Raw genomic sequence first — 18,833 nt, forward strand, 5'->3', positions numbered from 1 at the left:
GGATGTTTATTGATCTCTGATATCTGTGACCAACCAGGCTTAAGTTCACCCTTAGTGTTTCTAGAAACAACTTGAATATTAAGATAAAATGTTAAATTAGACACAGAGGCTACAGTAAGTTCTCTGTCCTCAAGAGGGAGCCATAATATTTCTCTCTTAAACTGCAGATAGTTGTCAATTGTCCTGTAATGATCTCTTCCCTTTTTATGTTTTCTCTGGTGCACGCAGGTTGTAAAGTCCCATAATAAGCAGACAGCAGCCAGACAGAGGATCAAAAGAACAGTTTCTTGGAATATTGATCCACTAATCTATAGTAATGGGCTTCCTATACACGTAGATTCGTGCAGCTCTAGCCAGATACACGACCTGAAATGGGGTTATACTGTGATGTGATTCAGCAATACACTCAAGAAAGAAAGCAGCTACTATTTATACAATATTAAGAAATGGTTGAAAATACAAAAAAGCATTTACATTCAGTTAACATTGTTGTCATAATTTAACACAAATACAATATTTTATGTAGATTAATAATGACTCTAGATGGTCTCTAAACAGTGAAAACATTTTAAAAGTCAAATTACTATCATGTTAATTTCAACTTAATACACAATGCATATCACAGTTTCAAAGATACATTATGCTTACAGACTTAAAAAATACACATTAGACAAAAACCAGGCCACTTTAATCTCTCTTGTATTGCCACTATTTTTAGATGAACTAAATCTATTGGTCCAGAGAGAATACAAAGGAATCTCAAGTCTTGGCATTATTAAATCGGTTTTCAGTTTAATAGTACAAAAAAAGTTAAATAATATATCATGTTGCTTGGCACATACAGGGTGTAATGTACCATTTGACTTCACTGCAGGTTTGCACTATCCAAACTATCACGCCCATCTACAAGACTTGACAGTATCCTTAGGCAAAATGTCTCGGTGTATATTTTGTATTTCTGTGGTTTTTGGAGGCTGGATAAACCATGAACGACGTAGAAACTCTAAATAGACAGTAACCATGGAAAACCTGACAGGACTCGCTCCTGAGAAAGAGAGTGAGAGTTACCCCAGAGGCTGCCAGGCGGAACAGAGCAAAGGGACTGTTTCAGAATCAAGTTGTTCACATCTGTATTTCTGACAGTTGCTGGACTATAACTGCACTGTGGACAATGAGGGAGGTTCTGCAGGCAGAGAGGGACTTCAGAGCTCACCTGGTGAGCCTCATGTGCTGCTTAGGTCGGTACTGATTTGAATTACTTTGGGCTGTAGCCTCCTAGCATCATTACTGAAGAGTAAGAAAGGCTACTGTGTTGTAGTCTTGCACTGAGTCATACATGTGGTCAGATGTTGTTGCTTTGTAGCTGTAGTACTTTGGTTTAGGATGTCTAAATAAAATGGTTAAGCTGAGTTGATGCTCTGGTGCTTTCAAATGAATTGCTGTGTTCATGGTATTCTATCTTTGGTTTATATTGTATTTTGGGTTACAATGGGTTTTTGCATTTTGAGAGCACTTTACATCCAGTAAAGAATTCTGTTAACATAAAAATTTAACTTGTTGTAGTGTGCAAATTGTTTACGTAAAATGAGTTGACAATCAACAAATAGTTGTTAAGGAGTGGAACCAGAATCAGCCTTTGGCCTCATTCTACTTCTTCTCAAACATATTGTGACTTGTTGAATGTTTTAGATTATTGTTTTTGTTCCTAATATTTGAGACAAATACATTTCAGATGTGGGTGAAGAAGAAAATGGAAAAAATATTAGTTTGGAAGTCAATGGGAAGCATTGAACTTTGAGTTGACTTTTTCTGGGCGCATTTTTTTTTTTTTTACTTTAGTGCTGTCTTGTATAAATACATCACTTGTATGGCTATTTTAAGTGAAAAACATAATGTAACACAATGTCTTTTTCAACATTTTTAGTGCTTAGTGCTTTTATTGCGTAAATATGATCATCAGTGGGTGACACTATGTGTCTTTTCTGGTGGAGGGTCCACAGCCAGCTTGTCTACATAGAGATTCTATTGTGTTGAATGCTCCATAGTATGGCATTAAAAATATCCAGACAAGCTGGTGACACTTAGGCCAAGTTAGAATAAATGTCGTCCTATAACAAACATATCCATCTTGAATAAATGCAAGATGGATACATTTATTATTTAATGCCATACTGTGGAACATTCCATGCAAAACAATAACATCTCCTTGGAGATAAGCAGGTAGTGGGTCCTCCACCAGAAAAGTTAGCGCATCTTTAAAATGTAACAAAACATTAATAATGTTGCACTAAAATTGAAAGTAATATCTCTGTGCGAATCACAAGAGCATAGAAGCCCAGTGTGTTGATGGTCGAATGCTTCGTTCAGTGTTTGTAACACATAATTTTTGTTTTCAACAGATGAAAGAGACAGAGTACAGAAGAAGACCTTCACAAAATGGATAAATCAACATCTGATGAAGGTATGATAATTATTGTTTTCACTAAAGGGTAGTGGAACTATGTCAAGGTTTTGTGTTTATTTATTCAGTAACTACATATTTCATGGTGGATTGAATATTACATTGCCTACATAAACAGAAGCCAGCATATAATATTTGCTTTTAAAACACTTAATTTTCTATGTTGGGTTTAGGCTTGCTCAGACTGCTTGCAGTTATTATTAAAGCAGATTAAGAGTGATATACCATGACATGTCATCACACTCTGCTGCTGCTACAAGTACATTTGTGTTGACTCAAGAAAAGTGTGAATCTTATCAACTCATCTATGTGAGCAATTAAGTGCACCATTTCATCTGAAAGACAGGATTCGGCTTGTGCATTTTAAAATCCCTGTGTAAACAAAACCATTTAAACTTTTAATCTTGTTATAAAAAGAATTAGTACAACAACATACGCCTTCAGATTAAGTATTTTATAATCACCTTTTATATTGTACAGGTTTATTGGTCTGTGTATGTTCATAGTGATAAAGATGATACAGTCAGGTCAATCTTTTACTTTAAGCGAGTGATACATTTCAGACATATTACTGAGATGTTACTCCTAGTTACAAATCCTTATTAGAATAGAGTATATTATATAGTAGAACTAAGAGTCATGTTTTTATCACCACCAATGAAACACTAAGATACTTAATTTCATCATTTAAGGTGCAATATGTATAACTTTTCAGTGAGGGATTTGCTACCTGCCTGTCTACATGGAGATGTTATTGCATTGTCTGATATGTATGGCATTAACCTAGCTATCTTACATTTATTCAGTGTACCCTGTATTGCTCAAAAACACTTTGAAAAACATGTATTCTTATTGTGCGTGTATCAGCCCTGTAACTCAGCCTGGTGGGGTCTGCTTCTATAGTTTAATGAGTTTAATGCCATACTGTGGAACATTCCGAAAATGACCAAATTATATAATTTATCTCTGGCTGTTGCCAATAAGTTCTTGTTCACACTGTGCAGCTGCATTCGACTAAAGGGGAAAAGTAGTAAATAGTGCTGGCAAAAGTTATTACACTATAAAATATCTCCATGTTATCTGATCCAAATTGCAATCACAAGACCACAAGCTAGTAATCGTAATCAGCTAATTTATATGTGTACAGGCAAATAAATGGCTTACTCACTCCTCACTCACCAGTATCGGTTCTACATAGGTTTCAAAATCATAGCACAAAAATTCATTAATCTTGAGGAAATGTAAAGGCCTTCACTCGCCCGTTGTATTTGAAGGTGCTGAGTAATAGTTGGTATCTGTCCGGCTGACCCAATAACACGAGGAGGGCACAGGTCTATTTTGGGCCCACAGCTGCGTCCACGCTCTGGGATTACAGTGAGAGAGCCTTGTGTGAAAGCAGGTCAATGAGAGGAGGACAGTGATTTTCGAGGTGCTATGTGGGGCATAAGGACCTGTCAGAGGATAGTCCACAGACACAGACACAGTGGGTAATGTGAAGGACTCCCCAAGTGCTCTCAGACAAGGCGTCAAATATAATTACCTCGCTCCAGTGACCTCTGACACACAAAAATACACATCCCAAATTAATTTTGAGATGCATAAATTCATAAGTTATGAGAGGTTCTCAATATTGCTTATACACTGCAATCATATTAGAGACATAACCTACCTTTTATTTATTTTTTTATTTATTCTACTCTTCAGACTAGACTTGTCATGATATCAATTTATCGTTCAATGTATGAAACCTGGAACACTATAGATTGGGGCTTGATATGTATCATGTGTACGATTTCTTTGTAAAAGTGGAAGATTTGGGGTATTTTTGTTATAATACAATAAAATTTGAGCTGTAAGTGAATTCAGTGGCTAATTATTGACCAATAATAGTACAGTTCTGTTATTTATAAGTTCAGCTCATGCCCTTTAATGATACTGTCTATATAAAAAAATATTTACAGGGATTATCCTGCTTTATTTTAATTGTATCAGTGGAATTAAGCAGATTAAATCAAAGTATATTTCTGTACAAATATATCGTGTTTCAAAATTTGTAATTGTGAAAGGCCTACTTCAGACTAATGGACTACTTAAGACTAAAATGGAGTTGTTGTTTCTTTGTAGGTCCGTAAGCACATAAATGACCTTTATGAAGACCTGCGAGATGGACATAACCTGATCTCACTGCTGGAGGTCCTGTCTGGAGACACACTGGTGAGTGACTGAAATCAGTCTTGTTTAGTAGATTAGACATACATTTAAACCTTATCACATTTTTTTGTTAAATCTGCTGTGCCAAGAAGGCTCGGCAAACACAATTAAACAAAAGCTAAGAAGTCCATTCTTTTGATATAGAAGAGGTTATGGGTGTGATTTGGAGGTCATACAGGTTGCAATACACAAAAAATGTGAACACAGATTTGACCAGGGATAACATTCAAGCAACCTAACATGCATACATTACATATTACTAAAGCTGGCTTCATCGCAGTTGTGCATTACATAATGGTGCATATAGAGCAGGGGTGTCAAACTCATTTTGGTCCGGGGGCCGTATCCAACCTACTTTTATCCCAAAGGGGCCTGATCAGAAAACTCATGGCATATAAACCCCAAAAATAACAATAAGTTCAAATATTTGTGCAGAGAAACACAAATCTATTACAGAAATCTTTTTTAATTGATGAACTCTCTCTTATTATAATATTATGAACAACTTGAAACTTTAAGAAAAATTCAATTTCAACACAATGTTTTAACATTAACTTGTATGCAAATAGGAATAAGTCAGTTTTTCTTGGAAAATCCTGCACTTGGCGTCCATTTTTCTCATTTTTGACATTTTGTTGATGAGGGTGTCAGAGTCAACAGTCAAAACGATCGTCCTTTAAGAGCATTTGGAAAGAGACAAGTCTTCATTTGTGCTGCTCTGGTGGGAGGGGCCACGCACAGAGGCGCTGGAGGCGCTGCCATGCTAAGTACCACAGAAAATTACCAATGTTTTAATAGAAAATATAATTTTAATATTTTAGTAGAAAATCACCCAAGGGCAACCTTAAAGGTCTTGGAGGGCCGGATCTGGCCCCCGGGCCTTATGTTTGACACCTGTGATATAGAGGGACACATTCAACTGCATGTACTCCTGAAGATCCCTGCTGTGCCCTCCCCCTGTGTAACTAACCTCCATCATCTTCATAGCTGTCTCTCTCTCTCTTCCTGTCTCTCTATCACTGCTCTCCTCCTCTCCTTCATTATGTTGTGTTCTCTCCATTGTCTGACTTCCTTTGATTTGCCCATTGTCTATCCCTATCTCCCCTCTTCCCCATGTTTTCCTTGTGATGATAAGCCAAGGGAGCGTGATTTTCTGAAGACGTTGCGGTTGGTGAGTGGGACAGACGCATGTGCGGTTGAGCAGCATGGAGACACAGTGGATGATGATAAGGGGGTACGTGTGGCACCCTCCACACCCCTACAACTAATACACCGCCTGTAGTGCTCACATAATGGGACACTTGTCTGGTAGTGCGGTGGTCCTACATACTAGATGAGTGTCAGTGATATTACTTTTCAGAGCTTCAGGTTGTATTTTTAGGCAAACTTTTATTTTGAAAACACAGAGAAGTAAAAAAAAAAAGCAAAAAAAAAAAAAAAAAAAGCTACTCTTTGTACAGGCTTATGACTTACCCGCTGAGTCATCTGTGCTCAGATTGCTTCAAAAATCCATGTTTGTTTCACATCTGATCATTTTATACATTTGTTTATTCATCATTTCTAAATGAAATTAGATGCTTTGATTGAAGATATTTCTGTTGCTTTGCCAGTATGAAGTAGAGCAGAGTCATTCATGTTCAGCTCTGTGATGGCTAATGCAGCTAGTACACTGCTGCTGTTTGGCCTGGCTAGTTCAGACATTGGACATCTCATTACTCTTTACATTATACATGATTTTATATTCACCGTAAATTACGTAAAATGGAAATGTAATAAATAGTCTGTAGAGGTAAATTATCAAACCACCTGTGTTGTTCACTGGTTTATATGTGTGAATCTAACTTCACAGGTCGCTGGGTAAGACTTAAAGAGCATGTCCAAAATGTTACTAACCATTTCCTCCTCCAATGAGAGACCCAGGATTCATGGCCCTGTACCTTCCTCTGTTCACAGCCTCGAGAACGAGGGAGGATGCGCTTCCACAGACTCCAGAATGTACAAATTGCACTGGACTATTTAAAGAGGCGGCAGGTGAGCATTACCACTCTGCAATTGGATTTTCTTAAAAGATGTATTCAGGAAACCCTCAGCTATAGCCTTCACAGTGTATGTAAGTCATTCTTAACCTAAATCCCACTTGTACTGGTTTTGGAGGAGCTCTCCCCTCCCCCACCACAGGGAGGCTGGATAAGGCCCACGGGTGGCACTGTAGCCAGATGTGACGTAACAGGCCAAGACAAAGGGCTCTCATATGAAACAAATGAGCTGCTGTCTTGTCTTAGCTATGGGGTTTCCTTGTTGTAATATTATAAAAAATATTTGTTTAGGATGAAGCTGTGAATATCTGATCATAAATTACAACTGAGTCAACAAGAATGTATTTGATCCAATCTCATACATCTTAAGTAATCTTAACTGATATGAAAAATATCTTACTTATCTTAGGATACTGTCACAGTACAGTGACAGAACGTTTTTATATGCGTTTAATGAGCCATAAATAACATTTGATCCTAATAATCTTAATAATCCTAATAATCTTACTGTTGCCTCTGTAAATGTTGTCATGGTGGCTATTGCTCCATCTTGTGGTCAGCATCAGAAATTAATCATATATTTAACAGAATTTAGAAATTAAATATGCATGTTTTGTAATATGTAATATTATTTGCAATATAATTATTATTGTATTCTAATAAAAAAATATATATATTTTGCCAGGTCAAACTTGTAAATATAAGAAATGATGACATCACAGACGGTAACCCCAAACTGACGCTGGGGTTAATATGGACCATAATTCTGCACTTTCAGGTGAGAACCACTCTGCAACAGCTTGATCAATGAAGGGAAGTTTTTTTTGTTTGTTTTTTTTTAAATTTCATTATGGCTTTCAAATAATCACTGGTACAAATGTAATTCTGCTTCAAACTTGTTAAAATCACTTGTACCCAGTATATACCACAGTATCACAGTATGTGTGACTGTACTAGACAGTGCAAGCTGCTAGTTTATTATGTTCTTTGAAGTTATATTTAGGTTAATGTCACATGTTTCTGCCATGGCGGTTTCATAATGGAGTTTCTACTTTTAGCCACAAGGGGTCAAAGCTGCACCACATAAGTGCACGGATGACATAAGGGTTTGATCACATAATTTGAAGTGAGACGGGGCGTTGTAAAGCAGGTTTTGACTGCTTAAGTTTTACGTATATCTGAATTTGTGTTTGGGACAGATTTGAACAGAAAATTTGTTTATAGTATATTTGATTGGCACAGCTTTTTGTTCTGATCATGTATTTTAATGTTGCAGTGCTGATAGTAGATCTCATTCAAGTGAAATTGTCGTGACTGTACCATTTATACCACAATTCTTATGTCCTGTAAAATGTCTGTAACATTCGTAAACTTGATGCTGTTTTCTCATTCTACAGTTGCTATGAGAGGGCGCTGTTTGAGTATTTCTGCCTATATTTGGCTCATTGCTGGCTGTGATATAATAATGAATGTCAGATGGAGCTAATATAATTTAGCCTGGACTGGGACGCTGACAGGTAGCGTTGGTGCACACCTGCCGCTGTCTGTCTCACGCAAACCCTGCAGCTCTTAATGGGGCAGCACTGGGCCTGTTTCATCATGACATTTGGAGGAGAGGCACTTCAGCACAAATATGCTGCTCTGTCCACGTTGGCTTTTTATAAGATCAGATCTGCCTTGACAGAATGACAAGCCATTATGTTACCTGCTTTATATGAAGAGCTGTGCCTAAGGTGCTAAGAAAGACTAGTACAGTTCAGTCAGAGGACACATACTGTTTTTACGTAGCTTAAGGCTCCTTCTATTACTAACAGTAGTCCAGTTATTATATTACCAGCCAGATATTGCAGGAAATCAGATTGTCAACATTGCTTTTGCTGCTTGGAACCTCCCCTTGCTTGTGACATTGTACTCCGAAGGGCTGGCTGAATGATGGGTCAAATGCTGGACAAGATAAGATGACCTTTATTTGTCCCACGGTGGGGAAATTGCAACGAAAGTTCAATAACAGCAAGACTTTAGACTTAAAGGTAGACGCAAAAACACAACACTGTGCCAGTAGGGTAAGACTATAAGGCTACAATAAGTGGCTATGACATAATGTGGTTATGTACAGTGCAGCATATGGGCAGTGTTCATGGTACAGTCTGACAGCAGTTGAAAGAAAAGACCTGTGGAAACTCTCCTTCACACAATGAGGGCAGATCAGTCTGTCACTGAAGCTTGGACTATAAAGTGTACAAATGCAAATACAAATGTTAATCTTTAATCGGCCCTGACAGAAGTAAAATGGTTTGTGGAATAGTGAGTACCAGAGGAATGTTTTTAGGAATGTTAGCAGTCTTGCTGATAGTGGTGTGTTTGCTTTTGGCTTGTTGCCACGTCAACCTGTTAGCTAGACCATTGCTTTAATGTAATTATGAATTATAATAGCATATATATTAATGTTTATGAACTTGGTAGTGGTCTGGGCCCTTATTATTTCCCCATGTTTGCTCAGTACTCACTTGATTTTGTAACCTTTTGGATTACTAGATTGTCACTGCTGTGTCATTTGTTTTCTGTCAATGTGACCTTGTGTGAAAAAACAATTAGTGGACAATTTTTTTCTGCTTCACCTGATCTGTCTCTTCAGATCATACACACTTTCTTATGTAATCAACAACAATAATAAGAACATATTTATAGAATCAAACCAATTTTCTTTATCCTTATTATTATAAATAATAATCCATATCTATTGCCTTATCAGATGCAATTGACTTTTAATGGTAGCGCCCATTTAGATAGTTACATGTAATGCTGCGTTCACACTTCACACACCACATTAAAATTGGGACTAAACTTGGATTTAAACCCAGACCTAAACCTGGGATTAGACATGACTAAAACAAAACAAAACCAAGTCTACATCAGGACTAAACTGGGCTAAAATCTGGACCAAACCAGGATAAGAGTGAATGCACCCTAGGTCACTCTAATTACTATTACCGACTTTCTGATCAGTATATGAAAGCTGGAATAATTTTTTGGTGGATCAATATTTATCGTGTGTACATTTTCTTTGTATTACTGGGAAATGTTTGGTTATATTTTGGCTATATGATAAGATTTAAACCATAAAAGGTGGAATAAATAATTTTTATGACTCATTACAGATGCTACAGATAGTACTTAAGTGTTTCGTTTCTATTTTCTATTGCTGTCAATTTTTGTGGTTTAAAACTATTCTTGGGTTATTGTGTCAGTGGCATAAATTAATATTATCTTAATATTATCATTTATTGTCTATATTTACTTCGGGAATATATTGCACTTCCTGACAGGCCTATTGCATCCTTATTTAGTACAAACCTCAGCCTAAGCTCCACCTATTGCATGTATTTTGGTTAACAGAAAGTGAATACGCAAAGTGAAAGCGTGTCTCTGTTGTGCTTATATTGTAAGTTTGTAAGCTATTGTATCCGGTTGGCACAGTGTCTGGACTGTATTAGCCAGCGCCAAATCTCCTGAGCCAATCTTTTATTACGGTATATTTTTACAGTGATAGGAGTGATCAGCCCAAACCCCACTATTTCCACTTGTCCTCCCCTCACCCTCAGATGTGACAGTGTACTATCTATTGATGTGTCGTCTAACTTCTAACTGGTGTGGCTACCCATATTTACACCAAGCCAGTTCCAAACAGGTCGGAGCACAAGCCTTTGTCATTCCTTCTCAGCTGTGAACTGTGAGCACGTGGGCTGTGTCTGCGTGTGTGCGTTTATGGTGTTTATGCTGGATTAGCAAAGTAGAGAAATGTTCCAAAGGTCAGAATGGATTCCGGTGTCAGGAGAGACCTAAGTGAGCGAGTGAGAAGCGTGTGAACAAGAGTAAGCTGAAGGAAACGTCAACTCTGCTCCTGACTGAAGTTTACGCCGCCAACCACGTCATTGCATTTTGTCACAGCGCCAGCCGACTGAACATGGTGGACTATCTTTGGGATAAAGGTTCTTTTGATAAACTATGGCTCACTGGGTATTAGCCTGAATCTACCTGCCACATGTTGGAAGAAGAAGAAGGTAGAAAGCTTCGACAGTTATGGGAAATGTATGTGGTTGTGTGCGTGTACCAAAGGAAGAAGCTTATGTGGATCCCAAAAAGGCTCCACTCAGTCCCGAATCCAAGGACTTGAAAGGGCGTCGGTACTTTCAGAGGAAAAAGAGAAAAACTGAAGACTTTGATCCAGTGGACTCTCCCAGGAGGGCAGTAAGTGACGCTAGCACTAATGGAGGTATCAGTAATGGTGTCAGGCCGCAGGATAATATTGAGGAGAGCTGTGTTGAGGTCCATGCTGAGCTGGAGGAGCCATCAGAGGTCACCGGACAGGACAGCATCAGCAGGGGGGTCTGGATTGGAGAGGTACCAGTTATAATCTCTAAGAATCCACCTGTAATCCGAACACTAGACACTGAATTTGAAAAGGCTCCTCTGGCCAAAGCTGAAGAAGATGATGATAATAATGATGAAAGTGAAGATGAAGGCTCCAGATTGAGTATTGAAGAAAAGCTCCATCATGTGAAGAGAAGTGTGAGTCAGCGCTCAGCCAAAGACGGTCTGTTGGTGAAGAAACTACTCCAGCGCCAGCTCCAGAGGGCGGTGAGCTTTGGGGCGGTGGAGCACATGTTACACACTCAGGGGGGCCGCCACAAACCTGGCGCTGAGGACACATTCGCCAAAATTATATGTGGCTCTCAAGTGCACCGGAGGAGGAGGCACAGGCCCCACACCTGCTCTGGTATCACAGAGCCAACTCCTTCTGCTGCCAAGTGTAGCTCCACTCCAGCCGAGGTAAACCAAGATACTCATATTTATAGACAGCACCAGCCTGATTCTTTCTGGTTGGTTACAGACTGTCATGGTAGAGTTTGCATCACATGTTACAATATGCTTTTGCTCTATACTGTTGTTGTTGAGGCTTATTGGTTGTTATCATTACTGGGTTGATTGTCTTTTCTTATGTTTACACTGAATTGTTTTGTTTTGTTTCACTTAATGGTGATTCCCTGAAGCGCCTGACTAAAATGAGCTCCAGTTAAAACTGAAGTTGTTTGGAGTACAAACAAATGAGTGGGCTCTCTGTGAAGCTGACTCTTTTTTTTTTATCTATGGTATATATATTAAGCCTTCTAACATGAAACAATTACATTTACCTACAGCAACTGGTGCCAGATGTTTGATTATATGTATTTGCTTTTGAGACATAATCACAGACTCTTGAGCATTCTAATTCAGTTCTGTTTCAGTTGTGCAGGGCTCTAGAAAGTGCTTTAAAGTTTGCATGTGTTGAAACTTGCACTAACAGACCTCGCAGTGATCCCTAATACAGCTTAAGACCAGATTCTTTGATGTACTATATGCTTAACTTTACAGTAATAACGTATTGAAGTACATAGATTTTGAGGTGAAAATCATGTTACAAATGCCCATTCTTTGTTTTTGTAAAGATCTCGGAGATCCATGTGACCGGAGAGTCCGAGGAAATGACAGCCAAGGAGCGTCTTCTGTTCTGGTCCAAACAGATGACTGAGGGCTACGTGGGCGTACGCTGTGATAACTTCACAACCTCCTGGAGGGACGGGAGACTATTTAATGCCATAATTCATAAATACAGGTAACAGAAAATTATTATTATTGTTTTATCCAAATGTTGTTTACTGAATGTTACTTTTATTTTCAATTATTATTATAATATGAATAGATCGACAGATAGTTACACCTGTAAATTGATGGGGAAATGATTGCTTGTCCATACATACAATAATAATATAGTTCTAGTGTCTGTGCTACAAACAGGCAAAGGGCCTAATTCTAAAACACAGCCCCTTCCCCACAGGCCCTAAACCAAAAAAATTTATATTATATTGTTGTGTGTTTTTCATTGTTTCTCATTCTTTTCCCAGGCCAGACCTTGTCGATATGAGCCGTGTATCAGCACAGACCAACCGATCAAATTTAGAGCAAGCATTTTGTGTAGCAGAGCAGCTAGGAGTGGCCAGACTGTTAGACCCTGAAGGTAAGATCTCTTGCTAGTAGAATTCATATTTTATTACACAGCTTCTTACTATACGTTTTTGGTATTTTCCCTAAATAGATGTAGATGTCCAGTCTCCTGATGAGAAGTCAGTCATCACCTATGTGTCCACCTTGTATGATGCCTTCCCCAAAGTCCCCGATGGTGTCGATGGAATCAGCCCTAATGTGAGTGACTGGTTAATCAGCATTGTTCCAACCATTACATTCAAAATAAATTGTCCATTAGTTATAACATTTATCCTATCCATTTATCCTATTGTTGTTTACATGATGTGTGTTTTTTGTGTTCTTTGTTGATCTGTTGTTAATGGTGTTTACAAACCAGTGCAATTTGTTTACATTTTACACCTTTCGTGTATTGAGATTGGTTCATAACATTAGAAAGAGAGTAACTTATGTAATATATTTTTATACAGGATGTGGACATAAAATGGGTTGAATACCAGAACATGATCAAATACCTCAGCCAGTGGATTAAACACAATGTGGCAGTAATGAATGACAGAGCATTCCCCAACAGTCCTGCTGAACTTAAAGTAAGCTATTTAATGCTTATGTGCTTAAGTAGGTTAATTTTGCATCTGTATTGAAATATATATTTTTCATGCATAAAATCATGTGCTTTTCAGTCTGCTTTTGTAACCTGTATTTTCTTTTTCAGGCACTTTATTCACAATATCTTCAGTTTAAGGACAATGAAATCCCTATAAAGGAAATAGAGAAGGCAAAAATTCAAAACTTATATCAAATGCTTGAGGTGAAGCCACTATTTCTTTGCATCGTTGCATGTTTAGTTTTGTTGGCACAATCAGTGTCTTAAGACTATTCTTGCACAATGTTTATGGGGCAGGTGTGGATAGAGTTTGGACGTATCCAGTTACCCCCAGGGCACCACCCCAATGATATCGAGAAGGAATGGGGCAAATTAATCGTTGCAATGTTGGAGAGAGAGAAGAGCCTGCGGCCTGAGCTAGAGAGGTATGTATTTGAATTACTAAAGTACTGGAGTGAAAGTACATAGAGAAAACCTTTGTACTGAGGTGAATGTAATCTGAACACTTGATACGTGACAGCTAGTTATAATTGCTTTATAATGATAGTGATAGTTGGTCACACAAAACCATTGGGGAGTGAATGGTGGTTTTTAAGAGTGTAAGTTGATCTTTCGGATGTGGGTAACAGAGCCTAATGCTCCATGAATCAGCAGATATCACTTCAAGTAGTCTGTGTACCCACGAATCACATTGCACTCTACCTAATGTGTCCACAGAGACCTAAAGCAAATGAGACGTAAATGTCACTTTCATTGGACCCAGTCTTATATTCAATGTACAGGATATGTGCTACTTTCAATGTTATGGCTTAAAACTCAAAGGTGCACTGCTTGTCTATGTATGGTGATGTTATTGCTTTGCTTGGGATGTTCCACAATATGGCATTAAACAGATATATCTTGCATTTATTCAATTCTAGTAGATTTTAATTATATCAAAACTACCATAAAAACATGCATTATTACTGTGAGTTGGCCCACTTCTCTACAGATCTGGGCTGTAACTTGGCCTAGTGATGTGGCTGCTTTTAACTATGGAGATAGTTAAATTAAATGGCATACTGGAGAACATTCCTGGAAAAAACAAAAAACAACAATAACATTTACAGGAATTCAAGTAGGTGGTGTAACCAGAAAAGTTACACAGTGCACCTTTAACTGAGATGAGCAGCTTGTGCAAGATAGTGTTTCTTTTATATAAAAACATATTTTTAAATTATATCTTTATATTTGATTATATTATATTTCACCTTCTTGCCCACTGAAATAAATCTGCTGCCTTGTGTGCAGTGATTTCCATATAAGCATGACACAGTTCTTATTTCTTATCCATAATTTCACATTTGTGACCTCTTTAAAATAAATATACTTTAGCAGGCTGAAACAGGATATTGTTGTTTATTCAGAACTGTACTGGTGACATAAGACTGGCCAACTTTTCACATCGTTTCATGAGATGACTGGCTGTCCAATAGTAACTCACCTTGTCTCATTCCTAATAAAGGTGCACAGTCTAAGCCTGTCAGTTCATTCCTCTTCCCCCAAGGGTCACATATTTTACAGGGTGGGATTCAGCTCCTCCTGACAGGCGCTTCACCTGCCGTTGCTGTTATAAAAGTCAGTCAGTGCTCAGGGATATGCTCAGTCTGAGGGACAGGCTGTAGAAGGAAGATAAAGATGGAAGAGCAGACTGAGGAAAATTTGGAGTAGGAGAGAGCCACAATGGAAAACATGGCATTTTTGAGCAGTCTCTCTTCTGTAAGCAACGGTAGTTTTAACAGCATTTGCTCCAATGATACACTGCACACTCTGTCCGAACCTTTGCAAATTAACAGCTCGGTCTTTCTTAACAACAATCTTGCTTATGGATCTCGGTAAGGTGGTGTACACTTTATGTGGCGATGGAAGTGAATCCGCAATTTCACTGGACATGTTTTCTACAGGCTCGAGATGTTGCAGCAAATCGCCAACAGAATCCAGCGGGATTGTGTCAATGGAGAGGAGAGGCTGTCTTTGGCTAAGGCTGCTCTACAGTCGGTGAGTAGTGTGCTGATGGATTTTAATTTCTCTGTGTAAAAAGTAAATATTTTGAAAAATTTTAAAGGTATAGGATTTCAAATATTTATTATACTTAGTTGAGGGATTCAATAATAATTTTCTTAATTAATAATAAAAGTGTCCTACAATTTTTCATCAATTATATCACTATTTACTCTCTATTATTTATGTATTTTTTTCTATAAGGATGCCAAGCGTCTTGAGTCAGGTATCCAGTTGCTAAATGAGGCTGAGGTGGCGGGCTATCTTTTGGAGTGCGAGAACATCCTCCGGCAACAGGTGGTGGACATACAAATCCTCCTGGATGGAAAGTTCCCCTTCGCCGATCAGCTTGTTCAGAGAGTCTCAAAGCTCCGTGATGACCTGCTGGTTCTGAGGGCCGAGTGTTCATCTGTGTATAGCAAAGGCCACACCTTAACCAGCGAGCAGACCAAGATGATGATCTCAGGCATCACACAGAGTCTAAACGCAGGCTTTTCTCCAAACATCCCCTCCCCTGCACTGGCTTCTGGACTCAGCGCAGGAGGACTGGCCACTCCTGGATCCCCATACACCTCTAACCTCAGCCCATGCCTTTCTCCAGGTCTCCCACCTGTCTTAAGCCCAGGTCTGCAGTCTTCCCCAGTCCAGACCTTTATGAGTGGCGGAGGGGGCAGTATGGACACAGATGGCTTCAGGCATGTTAAACAGATGCACATACGAAAGCCCTTGTTGAAATCATCACTGGCCGATCCAAGTATGTCAGAAGACGAAGTCAACATGAAGTATGTCCAAGACCTGCTGACGTGGGTGGAGGAGATGCAGGTCAGACCCACGTTTGAGATTTACTTTTTCAGTCTTTTGAAAGTTTACTCCCTCTGTAAAGTATACTCTTTTTTTGGGTCAATAGCTGCAGCTGGATCGTGCAGAGTGGGGCTCTGATTTGCCCAGTGTGGAGACATCCTTGGATAACCACAAGAGCATACACAGAGCCATAGAGGAATTTCAAACTAGTCTTAAAGAAGCCAAACTTGGTGAAGTAAGTAAACTGATAAAGGTTGCAAATGTATTTAATTTATTTTCTATTATTATTATTATTATTATTATTATTATTATTATTATTATTATTATTATTATTATTATTATTATTATTATTTATTATATAATTATTATTAAAATATTATTTGTATTATTATAATTTTTTTTTACAAAGATTTAAAATGTATTTCTTTCCCATAGGTTCAGATGACATTACCCTTGAAACTAAGTTATTCAGAAAAAATAAACAGACTTGACAAACAGTATGACAGATTATTGGTGAGTAAACACAAAAATTGTAAAAAAAAAAATAAAAAATACATGCGATTAAAAGAACATAAAAGATGTGATTGTGCTTGTTTGTGAAATTGTTTTTGATTCCATTTTCAGAGTTCCTCCAGAGACCGACAAACTCACTTAGAAAGCCTGCACGACTTTGTATCGAAGGCGACTCAGGAGCTAATCTGGCTCAATGAGAAAGAGGAGGAGGAGGTGGCTTTTGACTGGAGTGACCGCAACAGTAATATTTCTAAGAAAAGGGACTACCATGCTGTAAGTCGCCATTTTGTGTAAGTGTGTGGTGAAATTTAACATGCTGGCCTTAGAATGAAAGTATATTAAATTTGACCAGGATCTGATGAGAGAGCTGGATGACAAGGAGGATGTGATCAAGTCTGTACAAGACAAGGCGGATCGGCTTTTACTCAAAAACCACCCTGCCAGGCTGACAATAGAGGTAAGATTAGGTCAATGCATGCACTAAATGAACACTTCCTGACTCCACAATGTCTTCACTAATTTAATTATAGAGATTTAGTTTAAATTTGGTCTTTTTCTCTTCCAGGCGTACAGAGCCGCTATGCAGACACAGTGGAGCTGGATATTACAGCTCTGTGCTTGTGTGGAACAGCATTTAAAAGAGAATGCTGTTTATTTTGAGGTGAGTATTTAATGTTTAACTCATAATTGTGCATAAAATACAGTAAACTGGTCTTAATGAATCTTGTATGTTGGTGCAGTTTTTCAGTGACGCTAAGGAGTCCATGGATTACCTTAAGGGCTTGCAGGACACTATACATCGGAAATACAGCTGTGACCGAACCAGCAGCTTACACAGACTGGATGATCTCATTCAGGAATCTATGGTAAACTCAATAAATAGAAGATGCAAGAGCATTTACAATAAAGAATGTTACTCATTGTTGTATTGATTGAAGGATGAGAAAGAGCAGCTGCTTCAGTACCGCAGTACAGTAGCAGGACTGGTGGGCAGGGCCAAGAGTATTGTTCAACTGAGACCTCGTAACCCTGACAACCCAGTCAGGTCCTCCATCCCAGTGAAAGCCATTTGTGATTACCGCCAAATAGAGGTACTTGCTCTACTATACTCTACTGAAAAACACACACACTTTCTTAGTGCCAAGATGGAGAGGTACTTTGCTTCTATAAAATCACACATTTTTTACTTTATATTGTGAACTGTATGATAATTCAATTATCAATTAACCAAATTATCTTTACATCTTTATTTGGTATTTAACTTCATGGTCAATGTTTATAACTTTCAGATAACGATCTATAAAGAAGATGAGTGTGTACTGGCCAGTAATTCTCACAGAGCCAAGTGGAAAGTCATCAACCCCGCAGGGAACGAAGCAATGGTGCCCTCTGTGTGCTTTACTGTGCCTCCCCCAAACAAAGAGGCCATCGACGTCGCCACAAAGTGAGTGGGAACTGTAATATTTTCATGTGGGACATATGACTCACGAAAAAGAAGAGAAAGACAGTAAATACAACTTCTGTGCTATTCCTTTAGGACGGAACAATTATACCAGAATGTTTTGTCTCTATGGCACCACTCTCACATCAACATGAGGAGTGTGGTCGCGTGGCATCATCTAATGGCTGATATAAGGGCTATCCAAATCTGGAATGTGTCTTCGGTATGGGATAATTCATATATTTTAATACAATTTGTCTAAACTACTGTACATATTGTTATATTTCTATTTACTACATCAGATCAAGACCATGTTACCAGGAGAGCACCAGCAGGTCATTCACAATCTGCAAATTCACTTTGGTGAGTTTGTGAAGGACAGTAAGGAGTCTGAGGTGTTCACTGTGGCTGACTGCGCTCAGTTGGAGAGGGATGTGGCTGCCTGCAAAGAGTACTATGAGGAGCTCCTTCGCTCTGCAGAGAGAGGCAAGGCTTAGCTTCATTTTCCACTGAAAAAACACATGGCTCTTTAAGCCCATAAGCCCAGAGTTAATGCCTTTTGGAATTATAGTATTTTGTCTGACTAAGAACCTTTCAAAAGACCTTTCTGGCTTTGCTGCCTGTATTTTTTTTTTATGTAATTATGGGTGTGGTAGGAAATGGAACATAATTATATGGTTTTACATATACTTGTGAATGAAT

General features: G+C 38.4%; 1 protein-coding gene across 1 annotated transcript in view; it reads left to right on the forward strand.

Annotated features, from left to right (window-relative positions):
- The window catches only part of dst (dystonin), a 317,525-nt gene that overhangs the window by 248,387 nt on the left and 50,305 nt on the right, over window positions 1-18,833 (forward strand). Inside the window, 22 exon segments of the mRNA XM_055163095.1 lie at window positions 2,398-2,461; window positions 4,586-4,675; window positions 6,626-6,703; window positions 7,394-7,486; window positions 12,195-12,361; window positions 12,651-12,763; window positions 12,842-12,948; window positions 13,200-13,319; window positions 13,445-13,540; window positions 13,634-13,761; window positions 15,280-15,373; window positions 15,581-16,198; window positions 16,284-16,412; window positions 16,613-16,690; window positions 16,802-16,963; window positions 17,043-17,147; window positions 17,256-17,351; window positions 17,431-17,556; window positions 17,629-17,781; window positions 17,980-18,134; window positions 18,228-18,354; window positions 18,434-18,617. Of these exon segments, the coding sequence (XP_055019070.1) occupies window positions 2,456-2,461; window positions 4,586-4,675; window positions 6,626-6,703; window positions 7,394-7,486; window positions 12,195-12,361; window positions 12,651-12,763; window positions 12,842-12,948; window positions 13,200-13,319; window positions 13,445-13,540; window positions 13,634-13,761; window positions 15,280-15,373; window positions 15,581-16,198; window positions 16,284-16,412; window positions 16,613-16,690; window positions 16,802-16,963; window positions 17,043-17,147; window positions 17,256-17,351; window positions 17,431-17,556; window positions 17,629-17,781; window positions 17,980-18,134; window positions 18,228-18,354; window positions 18,434-18,617 (3,025 nt within the window). The 5' untranslated portion in view covers window positions 2,398-2,455.

This window comes from Boleophthalmus pectinirostris, unplaced genomic scaffold (assembly GCF_026225935.1).
Source record: "Boleophthalmus pectinirostris isolate CB_2022bp ecotype Guang Dong unplaced genomic scaffold, ASM2622593v1 HiC_scaffold_5, whole genome shotgun sequence".
Classification (NCBI taxonomy): Eukaryota; Metazoa; Chordata; class Actinopteri; order Gobiiformes; family Gobiidae; genus Boleophthalmus; species Boleophthalmus pectinirostris.